Source organism: Vipera ursinii (genome assembly GCF_947247035.1).
Source record: "Vipera ursinii genome assembly, chromosome: 1".
Taxonomy (NCBI): Eukaryota; Metazoa; Chordata; class Lepidosauria; order Squamata; family Viperidae; genus Vipera; species Vipera ursinii.
This window is the reverse complement of record NC_139512.1, coordinates 332,677,243-332,697,107: the sequence shown is the minus strand read 5'-3', so window position 1 is coordinate 332,697,107 and position 19,865 is coordinate 332,677,243. Positions and strand designations below refer to the sequence as shown.

The following is a 19,865-nucleotide window of genomic DNA, read 5'->3' as shown; positions in this document are numbered from 1 at the left end:
AGAATAGTCATGAACGTTTTAGTTAATCGTGTGGAAAGAGTGTTCACAGAATAAGTAAAAAGCTCTGCAGCTGAAATGGAGGGTTGGTCTAAGTCACAGATTTGCAACCCATCAAGAACCCCATTCCCTCGAATAACGTGATGGAAGTGCATTGAGGAGGGAACCTCTCCGGCACCCAAATTTTCCTCTTCATAACATCTCAGCAGATAAAGGACAGATGACTCTTATCAATAATTTGAGTTTATATAAGGTTTTTGAAAATTAATCCTGAATGAAATTAGCCCAAGAGCTGCAAGGTTTCCCGTCTGAGGGAATCAATGGAAGAACATGCTACTCTAAAACAGCATGCCTGGCTGAGGAATTCTGGGAGTTGAAGTCCACAAGTCTTAAAGCAGCCAAGGTTGGGGACCTCTGCTCTAAAAAGAAGAGGGTCCCTGTAACATGGGAACTGGGGATGAATAAGCCGAGGACAGAAGCATGAGGCAAGACGAAGCAAGCTTATTTGGTGTTGTGTGCAGACAGATATGAACACATTCAGATGCTGTATTATTTCAAAGTAAACATACTTCGCTGCTGATAATAGATGTAATAGGAGTGATTTGAAATAACTTTCAAAGCATCTTCCAGTAAGACTGGTTATTGGCATATTCTTCTCCATAAGTTGTTTCTTGATTGAGTCTGTTTTTTCTTGCAGGTGTGGGTACCAGAGATTACTACAGGAAGATTGGCTATGGACTAGAAGGGCCCTATATGGTGAAAAGACTGGACTGACATTTGGTGAAGAATTGCTGAGGCTTTACATTTGTCCGTTAAGGCCAGAGCAGAATGGAGATGCCATGGCCCTACTTCAAACATTGTCTGAGCTAGCAGAACAAGGTCCATTTAGATCACTTGATATCAAAGAGAGATTTCTCTTGAGTGTCACATTCAAATCCATCTAATGAATTTTGTTGGCCTTTCCATAACAAGCAAAGAAGATTATCGTTTACAAATGGGTAACAGCCTGGAAACCTTCAGGGTTTCAGACCTATGGCGTCATAAGGTGTCTGCAACATAGACTGCTTTTATATCAGCTGCAGCTATTTTTAACAAATAGCATTGGGCTTTCTTTTCGTTTAGTCTAATGTTAAGTGACAATTGGCTCTTGTGCAAGATTAAACTTGCCACTTTTAGTATCTGCAGTGTTAGCCTGACCTTCAGTTGTTTACTTGATACTCTCAAAGTATATCTGTATATACTTGATACTCTCAAAGTATATCAAACTTTATAGATAAAGTTTATACTCCTAGTTGCAGATACACGAGAAAAGGCAACATCCCTTCTACAAAGTAAAATTGCTCCTGCCAATTAAACACAGATTTTGAATTCACTGCTTATTTTGGCATCTGCCACCACTCTGGTATCTACGCACTAGTGTGGTTCACAAAAGTTTAAGACCACCATGCTGCATTAAACTATAGAGTCATTAAACTGTATTTAAAATCCAGTGGAGGGAATAATAGATAAATGAACAGTCTATTAGCCTCTAGACAAGATGAGCAGCATAAAAATCAAATATATATTAAAAAATCTTTTCAGAATCAAGGTGGATTTATCTTAATGAGGAGAAATTACTGTAAACTATTCAAAAATTCAACTTTGAGTCAATATTCTAAAATTATACAATGTCAGATTTTCACTGCTTTGGCTTTGCTTTGGTTAGGATAAGATTCTCCCTCAAAATAATTGCATGGAGAGTTTGAGTTTAGTCCTTGGCAGTATATTTAATCTGAAAGACAGGTCAATGGACTGGGAAAGGCCTCTCTGTTAAGACCTTGGAGGTCACCATGATATTGCAAGCAACATTTCTACCATCCTGTTGTCCTCCAGTTATGATGCAATGATATCTCCCAGAATTCCTGTGGAATATCTGGTTGGGAAGGTTGATGGACCAAAGATCTAACTCGCTCTCAGAAACCATCAGATGTGTCTATAGCCTGCCATATGTGTGGGTACCTGGCCCTGGAGCAAGTTTCTTTCAGGGACTCAAGTATCTCCACTAGGACCTTTCCAATAACTCCAGTAAATTGAGTTTATTGTACATTTACTCAATAAATTGAGTACAAATACTAGGGTCATTAGAAGAACTTCAGTGGAAATACTTGAGTCCGTGAAAGAAACTGACTTGCATTTCCCCTACTTCTTGCTTCTCCAGAGCTAACACCTTCCTGATTTATTTCTAATTTCTTGATAAAGAAAAAGGCTTTATCTGCAGCGTAATTGATATGGGGCTTTGACCTGTTTGACATTGAGGAGTCAGCAGAGAGGAAAGCATCCTTTTCCTTCCCTACAGAATGTCGAGGTTGCCATTTGGTTCAAGGCAGTGGAGTGAGGCCATGCGTTGGGAGTAGGTGAGCAAAGATGAGGCATTTCCTCACAGTCTCACTCAGCAGTTCCTTAAAGAGTTTGATCATGTTGCCAAGTATAAATTTTAAAAAGCTCCCATTTTCAACACTGTCACCACTAATGATATTTTTTTGTTTTTCTGGGGTTGGGGAAAGAAAAGGAAAGGAGACAATACAAATTTCAGCTGTAGTGTCAAGAAGAGCACATTAACCTGGTCATGAAGTCACCAGGAATCAAGTTGGATTCAAAGGAAGTTTGAAGGTGAAGGACCTATCTCAGTCAAAGCCAGAGATAGCACTTTGGTAGGGAGCTTGTATGATGAATGATGTGTGTGCTCCTCTCTGTGCTTATGGAACAAGACAGGATCCCTTACAACAGAGTTCCACAACCTTTAAGATCTATGGACTTTAACTCCCAGAATTCAGAGAGTTGAAATCAACAGATCTTAAAGTCCCCAAGGTTGAGAAACACTGCCTTAAGATAAAACATCCAATAGAGAACCCAAATCTTGATTCTGTGCCTAAACAAAGTGAAAATCCCCAATTTCCCTTGTTTAAGTTCAACTGATACAACTTTCAGTTGTGACCATTTTGCAAATGTGGAAGTGGTGGACACGGAGTTAAATTTCTTATAAACCACATGAAAAAAATCAGAGATATTTGAAACTATGTGAGCAAAGGTTGCTGAGTAAACTTTGCAGCAGTGAGAGGGAAGATCTTTGCATTTAATCAATTTGCATTTGATAAAATACCAATATTGATACAGATTTTCTCTATGAGTAGCCAAAATCTTGAATGAATTATGTAAAATTAGGTCTGGAGGCTAAAACATGTAAGGAACGGCTGCTGGAACTGGGTATGTCTAGTTTAATGAAGAGAAGGACTAGGAGTGACATGATAGCAGTCTTCCAATATCTCAGGGACTTCCATAAAGAGGAGGGACTCAAGCTATTCTCCAAAGCTCCTGAAAGCAGGACAAGAAGCAACGGATGGAAACTAATCAAGGAGAGAAGCAACTTAGAACTAAGGAGAAACTTCCTGACGGTTAGAACAATTAACCAGTAGAACAACCTGCCTCCAGAAGCAGTGAATGCTCCAACACTGGAAGTATTTAAGAAGAGAGTGGACAGCCATTTGTCTGAAATGGTATAGGGTTTCCTGCCTGAGCAGGGGGTTGGACTAGATGACCTCCAAGGCCCCTTCCAACTTTACTATTATGATTATGATTAAATGAACAATCATTCAAGTGCTTTAAAATTCCATAAATTATACTGGATGGAGTTTGGTCTTTCTTAAATCCAGACCAAAATGTATTGAGCTAAATGTTGAGCTTGAAAGCACGATACAAATATTATAGATCTTTGCTACAAAGTTTTAGTTGCCTGCAGAATTATTTTAGCTAATAAGGATTTAAAGAATTGCCATGACTACATGCAAATCCTGCAATTCTTATAATCCTACTTCAAACCACTGACTGCAGTGGCAAACAATTAATGCCTTTCTCTTCCCAGCTATCCATAAAAGAACCCCAGTAGGAAGCAGAAGCTTCAGTAGGACCAACAAAGATTGGAGAAAATTAAAGCATGCCTGAACCAGCCAAATAGCTCTCAACTTTTCAAAATACCAGCAATGACTAGTCTTCTTCTGTCAGCCTTGGAGCAAGGCACAGGGCACCTGCTTGTGTAATTTAAAGCGCCACCTGCCAGGTTTCATAAAAAGCTGCAACAAGAAGTGTTTTCTTCTAGCTGTGTATGATTTGCCTCACAGGGCTGAGAATGAAACAATTCATGATTTGCTACTTGTTACAATTTCTGCTTTTTTTTCTGTGCTAAAGCCCGGTAGTCTATAATATCCAGTCAAGATAATGGCCTTTCAACCTGGACCTTAATTTTAAAAAGAAAGAGGTTCAGAACTGAGTGTGTAGTGTAGAGCAAGAAATGTTTAGCACAATTCAGAAAAGGGGCTAGACCAGATGCCAAGGTTATGAAAATTCAGTTCCTCCAGGTAGGTGTGGAGCCTGCCAGGCCAAAAAGTCTTGGGATGCTGCTGTTTTTTAATTAAATGCTTGGCGTGTCTTCCTTTGTACAATGCCTGCCCCGTATTGTTTATTTATGTTATACATTTATGTACCGTTCTGTTTCCAGGTCTCCTTTCCTGAAGAAAGATAGTTCTGCCAGGGTCATACTTCTCTAAGGGGTCAGGATGGGGTCTATACGGACAGAGCAGATACCTAAGGTCTATCCTCCCACAGATCATAAATAAGAAAAAGAAGAGCTTTAGGATATCATCATCCTACAGCTTCCTATTGTTCTTACTCTCCCCCTTCCTACATTTTAAGGCAGAGATGTCAAACTCACGACATCACGTGAAGTCGGAACTTTTTCCCCATTGCTGGCAATGCGGTGGGCGTGGTTTCCTTGTGATGCATCCGGTCCGCGGGCCGGCACTTTGACACCCCTGTTTTAAGGCATTACATGCACACTTCCAGGACTGTCCTGTAGTTGTATGTAATGGGCTGATAAGGTCTTGGCTTTAGTTAATTATGTCCTCCTGAAGCTTGAAAGGGGCAACTGGTTCCAGTTACAGTTGCAAGGAAAAGTATGTGAACCCTTTGGGATTACGTGGAGTTTTGCATGAATTGGCCATAAAATGCGCTCTAAACGTCATGGAAGTCACAACAATAGAAAAGCACAGTCTGCTTAAAATAATACTACACAAACATTAGCTGTTGTCATGTTTTAATTGAACATAAGATGGAAACATTCACAGTACAGGGTGGAAAAAGTATGTGAACCTTTGGACTTAATAACTGGTTGACCCTCCTTTGGCAGCAATAACCTCAACCAAACGTTTCCTGTAGTTGCAGATCAGACCTGCACAACGATCTGGAGTAATTTTGGACCACTCCTCTGCACAAAACTGTTTCAGTGTATCAATATTCTTGGGATGTCTGGTGTGAATCGCTCTCTTAAGGTCATGCCACAGCATTTCAATCGGGCTGAGGTCAGGACTCTGACTGGGCCACTCCAGAAGGCGTATTCTGTTCTGTTCAAGCCATTGTTTTGTTGAATTACTTGTATGCTTTGGGTCATTGTCCTGTTGCATCACCCATCCTCTGCGGAACTTCAGTTAGCAGACAGATGGTCGTACGTTTTCCTGCAAAATGTCCTGATAAACTCTGGAATTCATTTTCCCATCAATGAGAACAATCCGTCCAGGCCCTGAGGCAGCAAAGCAGCCCCTAACCATGATGCTCCCTCCACCATGTTTTACAGTGGGGATGAGGTTTTGATGTTGGTGTGCTGTGCCTTTTTTTCTCCACACATAGTGTTGTGTGTTTTTCCCAAACAACTCAATTTTGGTTTCATCTGTCCACAGTATATTTTGCCAGTAGTGCTGTGGAACATCCAGGTGCTCTTTTGCAAACTTCAAACGTGCTGCAATTTTTTTTTTTTGGACAGCAATGGCTTCTTCTGTGGTGTCCTCCCATGTGCTCCATTCTTGTTTAATGTTTTCCTTATTGTAGATGTGTCAACAAAAATGTTAGCATGTGCCAGAGATTTTTGTAGGTCTTTAGCTGACACTCTAGGATTCTTCTTTACCTCATTAAGCATTATGCGCTGTGCTCTTGCAGTCATTTTTATAGGACAACCACACCTAGGGAGAGTAGCAACAGTGCTAAACTTTCTCCATTTGTAGACAGTCTGTCTTACCGTGGACACATGAACATCAAGGCTTTTGGAGATACTTTTGTAACCCTTTCCAGCCTCATGCAAGTCAACAATTCTTGATCGTAGGTCTTCTGAGAGCTCTTTTCTGCGAGGCATGGTTCACATCAGACAGTGCTTCTTGAGACCAGTAAACCCAAAACAGGTGTGTGTTTTTAAAGGGCAGGACAGCTGTCAGCAACACATCCAATATCATCACACTGGTTGGAGTCAAGGTTGGCTCACTCCTGGCTCCAATTAGCTCTTGGAGAAGTAAGTCATTAGGCTAGGGGTTCACATACTTTTTCCACCCTGCACTGTGAATGTTTCCATCTTATGTTCAATTAAAACATGACAACAGCTAATGTTTGTGTAGTATTATTTTAAGCAGTATTATTTTAAGCAATGTACCGAGCACATCACTTGGTACATTGAGAACTCACACTGTAAATTCAATGCTAGTATTTACAGGAAGTTTAACAGGTTGCTGTAAAAACTCAAGTCACAGCTGAGAAGCAGGACAGAAATGCATGTTTTCCCCCTCTGAATCCATAGGTATCTCATCAGCCTATCAGAGGTACCCCAGCCATGAAGCCAAAGCACTCCCCCATTCCCTGCCTTTACTTTCCAGAAAAGCAGGAAGGATCCCTTCTGAGATGCTCCTGCATTTCACTTTCCTACTTTGGACTTGGATATTTCTTATCAGATCTTTGTCTAGACCAGGGGTAGGCAACCTCGGCTCTTTTATGACTCATGGACTTCAGTTCCCAGGAATTCTGGGAGTTGAAGTCCATAAAAGAGCCGAGGTTGCCTATCCCTGGTCTAGGCTGTGAATCTTCCTCCTGTCTCCCAAGATTATTATAGCCCATTACAGCACCGTACTGGCATCTTGAATAGTAATCATTAGCTAATAGTCCTTCCTGCTATGAAATGGAATACAGTAATCAGTCATTGTTAGAAACAAAATCAGATCCCGTACAACAGTTCTTAGAGAATGTCAGAATGAAAGGAACCACAAGGACGAGCTACTGCTGCATTGTGTAGGAAAACCAATTAAACCATTCACAAGAACCAAATTCAAGCAGGAATGGCTCCCCTCTATTCAGCACTTTACAAAGGAAGGCTGGTTTCAAATATTTGGAATATGGCATCCAGCATTTAGTTAGAAACCAGTAACAATTTTTGATGCTTAAGGTAAAATGCAGATAGCTTAACTGCGGTTAGCAATTCAAGACACAATCAGAAAGGAGGGGGAGGAGGTGTTGGGGGAAAAAAAAGTCTTCACAATGCTTTTAATTAAAATTTAATATTTTTTTTTCTTATTTGCCTGTATTTTACCATTTTAATAATAAAATATCAAGTTAAAAATACGATAGGTGTCTTACTGGGCTCTTCTTAAAAATGTCCAGATTTGGTAAAGTAGCTTCTTTATACCATATATAAAGTAGATTATTCCACTCTTACACTGATCTTACTGTCAGGACTTTTTTCTTCTTATTATTTTTGAGCACAGCTTAACTAAATGAAACAAAAGAGCTCTCTCCCCTGATCCTGCTATGTCTTCTTGATGAATGTAAGCCTGACATGTTTAGACAAGAAGCTGACTGGATTACACAGCTCTGTCTTTGGGAATTTCGTCCTTAACTTGGCTTATGTGATCAACCAAAGAAGAGTAAATGTTCTTTTGCCTCCTCCTAAATGCACCTGAAAATGGTAGAATCATTATTTGTACAGGTGTTTTAAATTCAAGCATTGATGGACAGAACAAAGACGTTAAATCCCATTTAACCTATTTTAATATCTGTGCTGGCTCTATCCTTCTCCTTATACTGTAAAAAGGGAGAGAAATGTAAATTTGCTTCCGTTAAACAGTTTGCACAAACACTCAGAAGAATAATTGGGGAAGTTTGCTTTGCCAATTGCTTGACCCAGAGAGGAGTGTTTTTTGGCAGATGAAGTGACTGATCTCTCTTGGAAATGGTTAAGGATGCACAGGAGCTCTTATCTCAAAGCAGCAGGTGCTGAATGAATTATCCTTTTTTAATAACACTGCAGAGTGTTAAATGCTCTTTGTGGGTCCCTGTAAGTGAACGTGCACACATATGTGTTTTGTTCTCTGAGAATAGTCACCTTTCTCTTTAATATCTTGTACAATTGCTGGCCAAACATTTAAAAATAGCATTGCTTCCAGATTTGCAGTTACTCCTTTGGAATGTAGGTATCTGCTCTTCTTTATGTAACTAGAAAAAAAAACATTTAGATGCTTTAGGCTATAGTTCCAACATCAGCCATGCTGGATGGAGACAATAGATGCTGTAAGCTATATTAATAATCCTTTACTGTTTCATTTTTCTCAAAAATCTGTACACAAAGTGCATGCATCATATGAAAAAGATCTCTGTCCATTCAGAAGTGAGCCTTATTAAATTAATGGGACTTTGTTCCAGGTAGGTTTACGTAAGCACAGTTCCGCTTGCTTCAATTAACATCAGATCTGTTTTATTAGTGACCATTAGGAGACTATGGTTTGCCAGCTATCCCTACAGAGCATGAGGTGGAGTAACTAGAATGCAAGACTCGAACACCATTTAATTTCACAGTCGCTCTTTGTTGCCTAATCCATTTTATTATATTTTTATAACAAAATGACAGTCAATATAATTAAAGTGGAATGATTCTACTGCTTGAGAAAACTGGAATGGCCTTTGTTTGTAAATTAGCCTATTTCAATCACCTTTGCCCAAAGAATGAATTATAGAGCTGTGGTGGTGAACCTATGGCACACGTGCCAGACTGGGCACACAGCCCTTTCTGTCGGCGTGCACACCAGAGGGACACTCCCCTCCCCCTCTCCACATGCGCCGGACTTGTGGGAACTGGAGAGGGAAACCGAATCCAGCAGCGCTCTCGTGGGAACAGCTATGAGAGCAGGGTGGGGAGAGGGAACCTATAAAAGCAGGTTTTGGCGGGAGTGCAGCGAGAACGCGAGTGAGCGAGCAGACGGCCTTTGGAAGCAATGGTGGGTGTGAGTTTGGAGAAGACAAGTAGGACGCGGTTTTCGTTTGTGCTTTGCAGAAGACTAGTGGGGGAAGGAAGACACATAAGTTTGGACTTTGGAGAAAGGCAGCGAGAAAGAGGAAGGAAGGAAGGAAGGAAGGAAGGAAGGAAGGAAGGAAGGAAGGAAGGAAGGAAGGAAAGGAAGAAACAAAGAAAGGAAGGCTGGGCCCACCAGCGCCGCTGGGCAGATGTGCAGCCAAGCCTGCCCAGGTGACGCCCAAGCCAGCCAGCCCTTTGGTGGGGGGAGGGGGAGAGCGGCTCCCTTCAGGCTCCCTCAGCCTCTCCCCCCCTCCAGGCTGGAGCTGGTCAGATTCCCCCCTTGGGTAGCACTATGCTCATCCCTGGCCAGCCCTCCTCGATCCTCTTCCTCCTTCTGCGGGTGGACCATGGCTTACCAAGCCAGCCAGTGCCTCTCCCCACATGCATCCTCTTCTGCCGCAGATGCCACAGCTCCGCTTGCCTGTAAGGGCAGGGGCACATTCATGCATGGGGATGCATGTGGGGCTGCTGCTTCACATGCCATGCCAGGGCTGGGCTGGACTGGGCATGGAGCCTCTGCTTCTTCCCCTGCGGACATTGGGAGCATCCACCCCACCTAAACCTCATCCCAGGACAGCTGCTGATGTCCCGCGCTCTACAGCCTGTTGCTGGCAAGCTGGGCGCACCAAGCTCGGGCCTTGAGCAGATGGAGGCCAGAGGGGAGCGGGAGCCATGGCTGCTCAGCTCCTCACCTCAGGACACGTGCGGGGAGTAAGCCGCGGTCCTCCTGCAGAAGGAGGAGGAGGATGGAGGAGGAGGGCTGGCCAGGGATGGGCGTAGCACTGCCCAAGGGGGGAATTTGACCAACCCCAGCCTAGAGGGGGAGGAGCCGAGGGAGCCCAAAAGGAGGCGGGCTGGGTGCTCCTGATGTCCGCGGGGGAAGAAGCGGCTAGGACGCTCCGCACTCAGTCCATGCCAACCCAGCCCCAGCATGGCACGGAAAGCAAGGCAGCAGCCCCATGTACGTCCCCATGTGCGAGCGCGCCCCCGCCCAGCCAGGCAAGTGGAGCCATGGCATCTGCGGCAGAAGAGTGCAGGCGGGCAGCTGAAGGCACGAGGAGCCCCAATCCCAGCACAGCTCCTCCCCACTCTCCTCCCCCCCTCAGAAGAGCTGCAGGGCAAAGGAGCCTCCCCCCATGCCCCCCCCGGGAAGAAAACCATCATGAGACACTCTTCTGTTTTATTCCTTATCGCTTTTGGGAGTTTTCATCCTGCTTTCGTGAGATGGCAGTGTTTGGGAGGGGGTGTAGCTGCCCCCTTCCCCCCCAAGCCATCAGCTGAGCAAGACGCCCTCCTGCCCACTGCCCCACCCACCAGAACCCCCCTGGATCTCCCCCAACCCTGCCTGGCCCCCACAGGCATCCCTCCCCAGGAGCAACATCCAGCATGACCACCGTAGCCATGCCTACCTAGCAGGCCAGGCCCACCAGGCACCCAGTGATACATAAGTGGGTTTTGGGTTGCAGTTTGGGCATTCAGTCCCTAAAAGGTTTGCCACCACTGTTATAGAGGCTAGTAACCAAATAGTCTCTCAGAAATTATTTTCTGACTGGAACTGGACACTTTTGGCTATTTCAATGGATCTGGAAACTTCCAAACTTTCTTATCAAAAGATTTTGGAGAGGATGGAAAATTAGCCAAAAAAGGAAAAAAGAAAGCTGGATAAATTCTAGAAGGCAATATTTTCTATGAGGAATTTGGCCCATTTTCAGAATAAGCTTGAAATCATCAAGCAAGCAACCCTTGACAGTTAGAAAGGTTTTCAATAAATCAAACAATCTAAAAGAAAATTAGAGAGCCCATCCTTTAATTATTTCCCTCTGCAGAAGTGGACTGAGTGCCCAGAAAATCACTAGGAGTGTGTGTTGTTAACCATATAGAAAATACACACAGTTGGTCAGGGGGCAGGACTATAATAATTCTGGGGAAAAGTTGCCCTGGTCTGTTGATATGGAGAAATTTCGACAGATTTGTGATCTGGCTTTTGATAGGGCCAAATTGTCCCTTAGGCAATATTGTATAATACTAAGCCACAAAAAGTGGCTTGCAATTTCATTTTGTCCCTGTGGAAGTTAATGTTGACATTATAGTACAGGTAGTCCTCATTAAGTGACTTCCTCATATGGTGACCATTCACAGTTTTGACAGTGATGAAAAAGCAACTGTAAGATCAATCCTCATATCATCAATATTTGAAATTATCAACAATTGATTTTTTTTGTAAATTAAGATGGCCAAAAATTATTAAACATCTTTGGAAAACCAATACTTATGATTTATTACAGCAATATATTGCTGATACATATATTGTCAGCAAATCTTTAAAAAAATGTACAAGGAAGAGGACTTTCAAACAATCAAGTCACTATTTTTGTGAGTTTGTTTATTTATCTGATTCATATCCTATCTTTTTGCACAGGAGCTTAAAGCAATGTATGTAGTTTTTCCCCACCAAAATGTTGTTCAGCTTTTAAAATTCATTCTAAGTTGTTGAATTGTTTTATTTTATTAAATGTCCAGACCATTCTGTACACTCAGGCGCACATACACCTGTCTATCTTCTTGCATATCATGATGTAGAAAGACTATCATATTACCTATGTACTACTATATACCTACACCATAGTTATATTAAAACATCTATAATCATTTAAGTTAGCTGTTGATTTATTTATAGAGTTGCTCAATCAACAGATCAAAACAACACATCATCATCAAAGATGTTACAGTATAATGAAATATATTATGTCAGAGTGAAATTGGTACAAGCAGATATAATCAAAAAGCAATCAAGGTAGGTTAGATAAGCTATTCTAAGAGTTTGGAATTATTATAAAACATGGTTTTCTAGGAAGATGCTTCTCTGTCCCTTCAGGAAGCATTTTTCAGAAAAGAAATGGTGGTAAAGCCAGACTGGTGGACCTATGGTAAAATAATATTTTTCAATCTTGGTGATCCTATCCTCAAGTTTAAGGAGGAGTTAGGATCAGAAGGACATGTCTGCCATTGGCTTACATATTTACAATTGAAAGAAAGATTTAAATTAGACAAAAAGAGTTATGGGTTTGAATTGGAAATTCTACTGTGGTAGAGGTGAACATATTGCTAAGGTCTATAAAATGTTATTGAATTTGAATTTGGAAAGTGAATATATAAAGCATTGTATGATTCAGTGGGCAAGAAACTTTGGATATAATGTAAAGCTTGAACAATGGGAAAATTTGTGGATGAAAGTTTTAAATTTACATTAATTACAATTTAAAAGAAATTTTTTAAAAAGATGATGTATCATTGGCATTTAACATCAGATAAGTTATCAAGAATGTGATGAATGTGGAAAATAGAAATGTAAATAAGGGACTCTTCATCATTTGTGGTGGACATATGATAAAGCAAGGAAATATTGGAGTAGGATTCATATTCTAATACAGAAGATTCTTAAAGTGAATATAAAGATAAAACCAGAAACTTTTCTTTTGGGTTTAATGGAAAAAGACTTGGAATTTATTTTATTTTTTTGAACTTTGATATGTTTTTTTATTGAAAAGTTTTAACATACATTTTATCTTTAACAATCCCCCCTCCCCCTCCCATACCCATCCCTCCCTACCCCTCCCCCCCGACTTCCCAGAGCTAAGTACAAGGTATAAAAACAAAAAAAACCAATCATAAACATCCATATGCTAACAACCATAAACTCTAAAATCTATCACTCCCTAGCTCATATAGGATAACTACAAACACTATTACTATTAAATATTAAAAAAAGGAAAAAAGAAAAAGAAAGGAAGACTTATTCAAATGCTACATGAAACTTTTTAGTCCCATATTTGTTCTGGATATACTCAATCCATTTTCTCCACTCCATAATATAACGTTCTTGCGAGTGATCTTTCAAGTAAGCCGAGATCTTTGCCATCTCTGCCAGGTCAGAAACCTTTAAAGTCCATTCTTCTACAGTTGGCAGTTCCTCCTTCTTCCAATATTGACCTATTAAGAGTCTTGCTGCGGTAATTAAATTCAACATCAGCTTAGTGTCCACAACCGAAGCATCTGTAATTATACCTAACAAAAAAAGTTGCGGACAAAACTTTATCCTTTGCTTGAAAATCTTCTGCATGTTCCACCAAATTTTTATCCAAAAGGCCTTAACCTTTTTACAAGTCCACCATATGTGAAAATATGTTGCATCTTCATCACCACACCTCCAGCACTTAGGCTGATAATTCGGATACATACTTGCCAGCTTTTTAGGATCTAAATGCCATCTATAAAACATTTTATAAAAGTTCTCTCTTAAATTTTGAGCTTGTGTAAATTTTACGTTCCTCACCCAGATCTTTTCCCACGTGTCCATTGTAATAACTTCTTGGATGTTTTGGGCCCATTTTATCATACAATCTTTAACAAGTTCTGTTTCTGAGTCAATTTCTATCAATGCAAGATATATCCGTTTGATTTGTGCTGGACCCTGCTTTCTAATTTGCTTTATCAGATTTTCATCAGACATTGTAAAACCAATTTTCTGATCTTCTTTCCACCTGGCCCGTAGCTGAATATATTGGAACCAAGTTTGAACAATCTTCTCATCTCGCAAGAGAGTGTACGGTTTCAGACACCAGACATTTCTTTCCAAACTTAAAATCTCCTTATACGTAGTCACATCATGTTTAAAACCAACATTTATATTTTCTATTGTGTGTTTTGGGATTGCCCACAAAGGTATCCTGCAATCTAACTTATGTCTATACTTCTTCCAAACTCTCAACAATGCCTGTCTTAAAATATGCGCTTTAAACACATTATCTACCTTTTTATCATACAACAAATATGCATGCCAGCCAAACAACAAGTCGTGACCTTCAAGATTTAATAATCTCTCTTGTGTCAAATTAATCCAATCACTTATTCCTGCTAACGCAGCAGCTTCATAATATAATTTAAGATTAGGCATTTTAAGACCACCTCTTTCACGAGTATCCTGCATAATCTTAAGTTTAACTCGTGGCCTTTTCCCTGCCCATACAAATTTGTTGATACCTCGCTGCCATTCCTCCAGATTAGAATCTTTCTTGAGAACCGGTATCATTTGAAATAAGAATAAAAATTTAGGCAGGACATTCATTTTCACTGCTGCGATTCGCCCCAACAAAGACAATTGCAATTTTTCCCAGCTCTCCATTTCTTTTTGAATTTTTCCCCATAATTTTTCATAGTTATTTTTATATAACTTTGTATTCGAGGGTGACAAAAACACCCCCAAGTATTTGACCCTTTTAGCAATCTCAAATCCAGTTAATCCTTCTAAAAGAGCCTTTTGCGATACTGTCATATTTTTGGCCAGAATTTTAGTTTTTTGTGCATTAACTTTAAATCCAGAAACCTTCCCATATTGCATTATTATCTCCATCAGGTCCACAACAGAATTCTCCGGCTGGGTCACCGTAACAACCAGATCATCTGCGAATGCTCTCAATCTATAATCCTGATCTCTAATTTGTATACCCTTAATTCTTTCCGAACTCCGTATTTTTACCAATAATATCTCCAATGTTAACACAAATAACAAGGGCGATAACGGACACCCTTGCCTTGTGCCCTTCTCAATATTACAAACTTCAGTCAGACTATTGTTAACTATTATCCGGGCAGTTTGTTTTTGATATAATGCCCTAATTGGTTGCAAAAATTTATCCCCAAAATTCATTTTATCTAAAACTTTCATCAAAAATTGCCAATTCAATTGATCAAAGGCTTTTTCAGCGTCTAAAAAAATTAGCGCCGCAGGGATCTGGTTGTTCTTTTCCAAGAACTCTAACACATCAACTATATGCCTCACATTATTTTTCATTTGCCTACCACTAATAAACCCCGTTTGATCCCCATGAATCACCTGTTGCAGAACCCTCATCAGTCTGTTAGCTAACACCTTAGCAAATATCTTATAATCTGTATTTAAAAGTGATATCGGTCTATAATTTTTAACTTGAGTAGCATCTTGGTCTTCCTTCGGAATCAAAGAAATAAAAGCAGATCTCCAAGACGGAGGCACCTTACCCCCTCTCTGAATTGTCTGAAATAATTCCTTAAGCGGTTTTATCAACTCCATTTGTAAATTTTTGTAATAAACCGCGATGTTAAATATGTTGATTGCAGCAAGATCACTATAGGCACAAAAATGGAAGGACATTTCGATCCCCAGAATGGATGAATGGCTAGAAAAGTTGATGGAGTTAGCAGAGATGGTTAAATTGACTGCTTTGATAAAAGAAAAAAACATAATTACTTTTGCTTCTACTTGGAAAATGCTTCTGGACTTTGTGCTTGAAGTGGGGGGAAAAAGAAATTTGATTTTAGGTTTTACCGATTAGATAGATTTGTTGTTATAGAAATGTCTAGTTTATACTATTATGTAAAAATAAAAAGCTGAGGTTCTACTGCACCAAAGGGAATCAGAAGTCAACACCTTTTTTTTTCTTTTCCCCTTCTTTTATACACTCTTTCCTTCCCTTTCCCCTCCCCTATTTTTCCTATTATTTGTTTTTGTGTTTTTGTATTTTATATTATAAACTAATTAAAAAGGACAATTTGAGGAGTTACTAGCAGTAACTCCACGACAACAAAAACAATTAAGGTAGGCACAAAACCTCCTAAGCCAATTCTTGGGAGCAAAGCCAGGTCTCTGAAAAAGCAGGTATAATTGGGGCCATCCAAATCTCACAGGGACTGCTGTTCTATAAAACGGGGATGTTGACAGAGAAGCATATCTGTGCGATCTCATCTGATGTCAACGCATAAGTGATGGGACTTGGAACCCATGCACCCTTCTGCCAAGGGCAGAAATAATTACAGAAAAGAGGTCCTGTAGAAACAAGGCTCTGGACCAGTAAGTGCTTTATAGGTCACAACTAGTGCTTTCAATTGCCCCCCAGGAAGACTACTGGTAACCAGTGCAGCTCATGATATATAGCTATGGCTAGGTGCACCCATAACTACTCATGCTGCTCCATTGTGGACCTGCAGTAGCCTTCAGGGATATGTATGCTCATGTAGAGTCCATTCCAGTAATAAGGTCCTGAGAAGGACTGTCCAGGAATAAGTGCAGTTGGTGATCCAGATTGATTTGGTCAAAGTCCATCTGCTCTTTAAGACATCTGTCTAGGAAGATATCCAAACTCTGCATGATTCTGCCTGGATAGTGTGATGCGATCCAGAACCAAAAGAGGAAACTGACTGGATCCAGGTGGCTCCAGAATTCATAATTACCACAATTATTTTCTGACTTGTTGGCTAATCTGATCTAGAAGCTGATTCTCCATCCATTCTCTTTTGCAATAAGTTCTGAACATGTGCTGAAATCCAAGATCTTAATAAATTATAACTCACTAATTTAGCCAGACTGACAAAAATGATCAAATTTGGAATTATTGCTGTGATTTTGTGTGTAACCCTTTTTCAAAGAAAGAAGGAAAGAAGGTAGATTTAGCTTCATTGACTTAAAAAAGAATTTTTTAACTAAAAAAAAAATCATGACTTTCCTGTGTGCAAGTCCTAGACTTACAATAGTTCATTTAATGACCGTTTGAAATTACAACAGCACTGAAAAAGCAACCATTTTTCATACATGACTGTTGTAGTGTCCCTATAGTCATGTGATCAAAATTCAGATGCTTGACAACTGATTCATATTTATGATGATTGCAATATCCTAGGGTCGTGTGATCACCTTTTGCAACCTTCTAACAAGCAAAGTCAATGGGGAAGCCAGATTCACTTAAAAACCGTGTTACTACCTTAACAACTGCAGTGATTCATTTAACAACTGAGGCAAGAAAGGTTGCAAAGCAGGGCAAAATTCACTTAAGAACTGTCTCTCTTAGTAACAGAAATTTTGGGCTCACTTGTGTTCATAAATCAAGGACTACCTGTATGCACAATTCTGAAGCTAGCAGAATTGGCGATACAAATCTTAAACAAATAACTCCTGTGTTGCTGGCTTGGGACAGAAAGTTCCAAAGTATCTTCCCCCATATTTTTCACACAGTGTGCTGAATGCAGAAGTGCAGAGCATGTCAGAAAGCTCAGTCTAACTGACAGCAACCAATTGTAATTACTTTTCTGATGGAGCTCTTGGAAAACCTCTACCAGGGAGGTTTTAAATTATCCCCTTCCCATTTCGCAACACCTTTCAATGGACAAAAGTGAGGATTATAAAACACTCAGCCATTCTATCCAAAGCTTTCATTCAAAACTGACTTTAATTTTTAAAAATAAAAGTAAGCTTGCTCATTTCAAAATTTCTCTGGGGGGAATAGGCGTATCTTGAATCAGAAATGTCAGACAGTTCATTGATTCAGACAGTTCATTGACTCTCTCTGTTAGCTGCATTTTGTGGTGAGTGAAAGGCTAATACCTGTTGGCTGAGAGCTACTTAAACAACCATTTAAACAACAAAGCAGGTTAAAATATAGTGCCCCATTTATAATGTCTGGGAAGTGTGGATGCTTTGGCCCTGGGCCCAAAAGTCTGGCATTGGAGTTTCATCCAAACTCCTGTCACAAGTCAAAGTGCCACAATTTACACTTATTTCAACCAAATGTACTTTCCTTTGAAACAATTTCCTGTAAGAACCACTTAACTAGGACTCAAATAATTTAGTATAATAGGTATGCACCAGCAGCTTGAACAGGGCTCAGAAGTGAATTAAGAATCAACTGAACTCTTTTAGAATTGATAAAAGAAAGTCCGCCTGCTATACCAATTAAAACAGCTATCATTAATGCATTGTTATTGATGCGGTGACTCAGTGGGTTAGGACGCTGAGCTTGTCGATCAGAAGGTTGGCAGTTTGGCAGGTCGAATCCCGAGTGCCGCGTAGCAGAGTGAGCTCCTGTTACTCGTCCCAGCTTCTGCCAACCTAGCAGTTTGAAAGCACGTAAAAATGCGTTCCGTGTGCCTTTGGCGTCTAGTCATGCCGGCCACATGACCACGGAGATGTCCTTGGACAAGCGCTGGCTCTTTGGCTTTGAAAAGTAGATGAGCACCGGCCCCTAGAGTTGGAAACGACTAGCACGCATGTGCGGGGGAACCTTTACCTTTACCTTTATTGCTGCTCTTATTATATAAGCCCTTTTAATTAATTAAGCCACTGTGCTACAAAGTAAAATCCAGTCTCTAGCCTCACATTTCTGAGTGTGCTTGTATTGCAGGTAGTCCTCAAGCTACATTGGCAATGGGGAGTCTGTCACTAAGTGATGTGGTTGTAAAGTCATCACATAACCATGCAATACTTGGCATTCACCAGAGGAGCTATTTTACAAGAACACACTAACAGACTCTCCAAACGTCCTTCTCTAAAATATTATTTATATTATTTAAATTTATATACTACCTGACTCCCAGAAATTCTGGGCCGTTTCCAAATGAGCCTTGGTGGAGCAGTGGGCTAATGCCTCCTTAAGTAACACCAGCTGCCTGCAATTAGTGCAGGTTCGAGTCCCACTAGGCTCAAGGTTGACTCAGCCTTCCGAGGTAGGTAAAATGAGGACCCAGATTGTTGGGGGCAATTAAGCTGACTTTGTAATAATGCCGCTTGGGGGGGGGGCGAAAGCCCTAATAAGCAGGCATATACATAGAATGAAGGCTATTGCTAAGCACATTGTGCTTTAGATTGTAAGCTGCCCTGAGTCTTCGGAGAAGGGTGGGATATAAATGGGATTTTTTAAAAAAAATGATTGGGGGGGGGGGAAACTCATCCAAAACAAAAAAATGGTAGAGCTGGAAGAATAACAAACTGAGCGAAAACTAAAGAAAACAAGCTAGGCTAAAAGGCGACTTCAGTCATCCTCACCAAAAACCCGGGTGAAAATTGCCTATCCTTTTGAGCTCAGTCTTAAAGACCTGCAGTGATGGATTAACCATTACCTCCTGAGGCACTCAGTTGCATTTTCAGATTAATGGGATGCTTATTACTGCTTCTAATTAGAAAACAGCAGCCCTGCTCCTCCCCATCCCTCAGCCCTGGCAACTATTCAGTATATGGCTAATTTGAGCATGCTGCTACACTTTTCTGGTTTGAAATTCCACATTCAACAGGAGCAACTACAATTAAGTGATGCAGAAATGAAGGATGTTATGTTGTGTAATTTTGAGAGCGAAATATTTGGACTCTCAGGATAAAGTAGTACAGAACATGAAATGGAGTTCTGCTCTATCTGCCTCTGTAACATTACGAGACAGTGTAATAGGCACTGTACAATATGTGGGAATTTACCATCTAACCCCAACAGAGATCCAGCTTCTAAAGGCTAGCTCAACATGGTATGTCTCATTTCTAGTGAATAACAGAAGCCAACTGAGGCATGTCACTGAGATGGGACTCCGTTGCCCCTGTTTTCTTTATTAGGCATTTGAAATGCAGGCTGAGTCTGAAATTCCATTCCACATTTGCAAACCCACTCATCTGTAGAGACTACAGAGACTTTCAAGGAACGTCACCTTCAGAGTCATGTGTACGTCCTCTTTTCCAGAATCATTTCCATAATTCTGTGTCAGGGTTAGCAATGATCCCTTGCTCAGCTAAATGGGAGACCTTCACACAGAGCAACTCCCCTGTGACTTCCTGCTTTCCTTCCCAAAATCAAGGTGGAGCTGTTTCTCATCTAGCTCTGTGACGATA

General features: G+C 40.6%; 1 protein-coding gene across 2 annotated transcripts in view; it reads left to right on the top strand.

Moving 5' to 3' along the window:
• The window catches only part of ELP3 (elongator acetyltransferase complex subunit 3), a 198,205-nt gene that overhangs the window by 116,329 nt on the left and 62,011 nt on the right, over nt 1-19,865 (top strand). The window contains exon 16 of one of the 2 annotated variants that reach the window (XM_083348432.1): nt 695-876. In XM_083348432.1, the coding sequence (XP_083204558.1) occupies nt 695-876 (182 nt within the window). Of the gene's footprint in view, nt 1-694; nt 5,485-19,865 lie in introns of those variants that run through there. The other variant, XM_083348433.1, reaches the window with a different exon arrangement.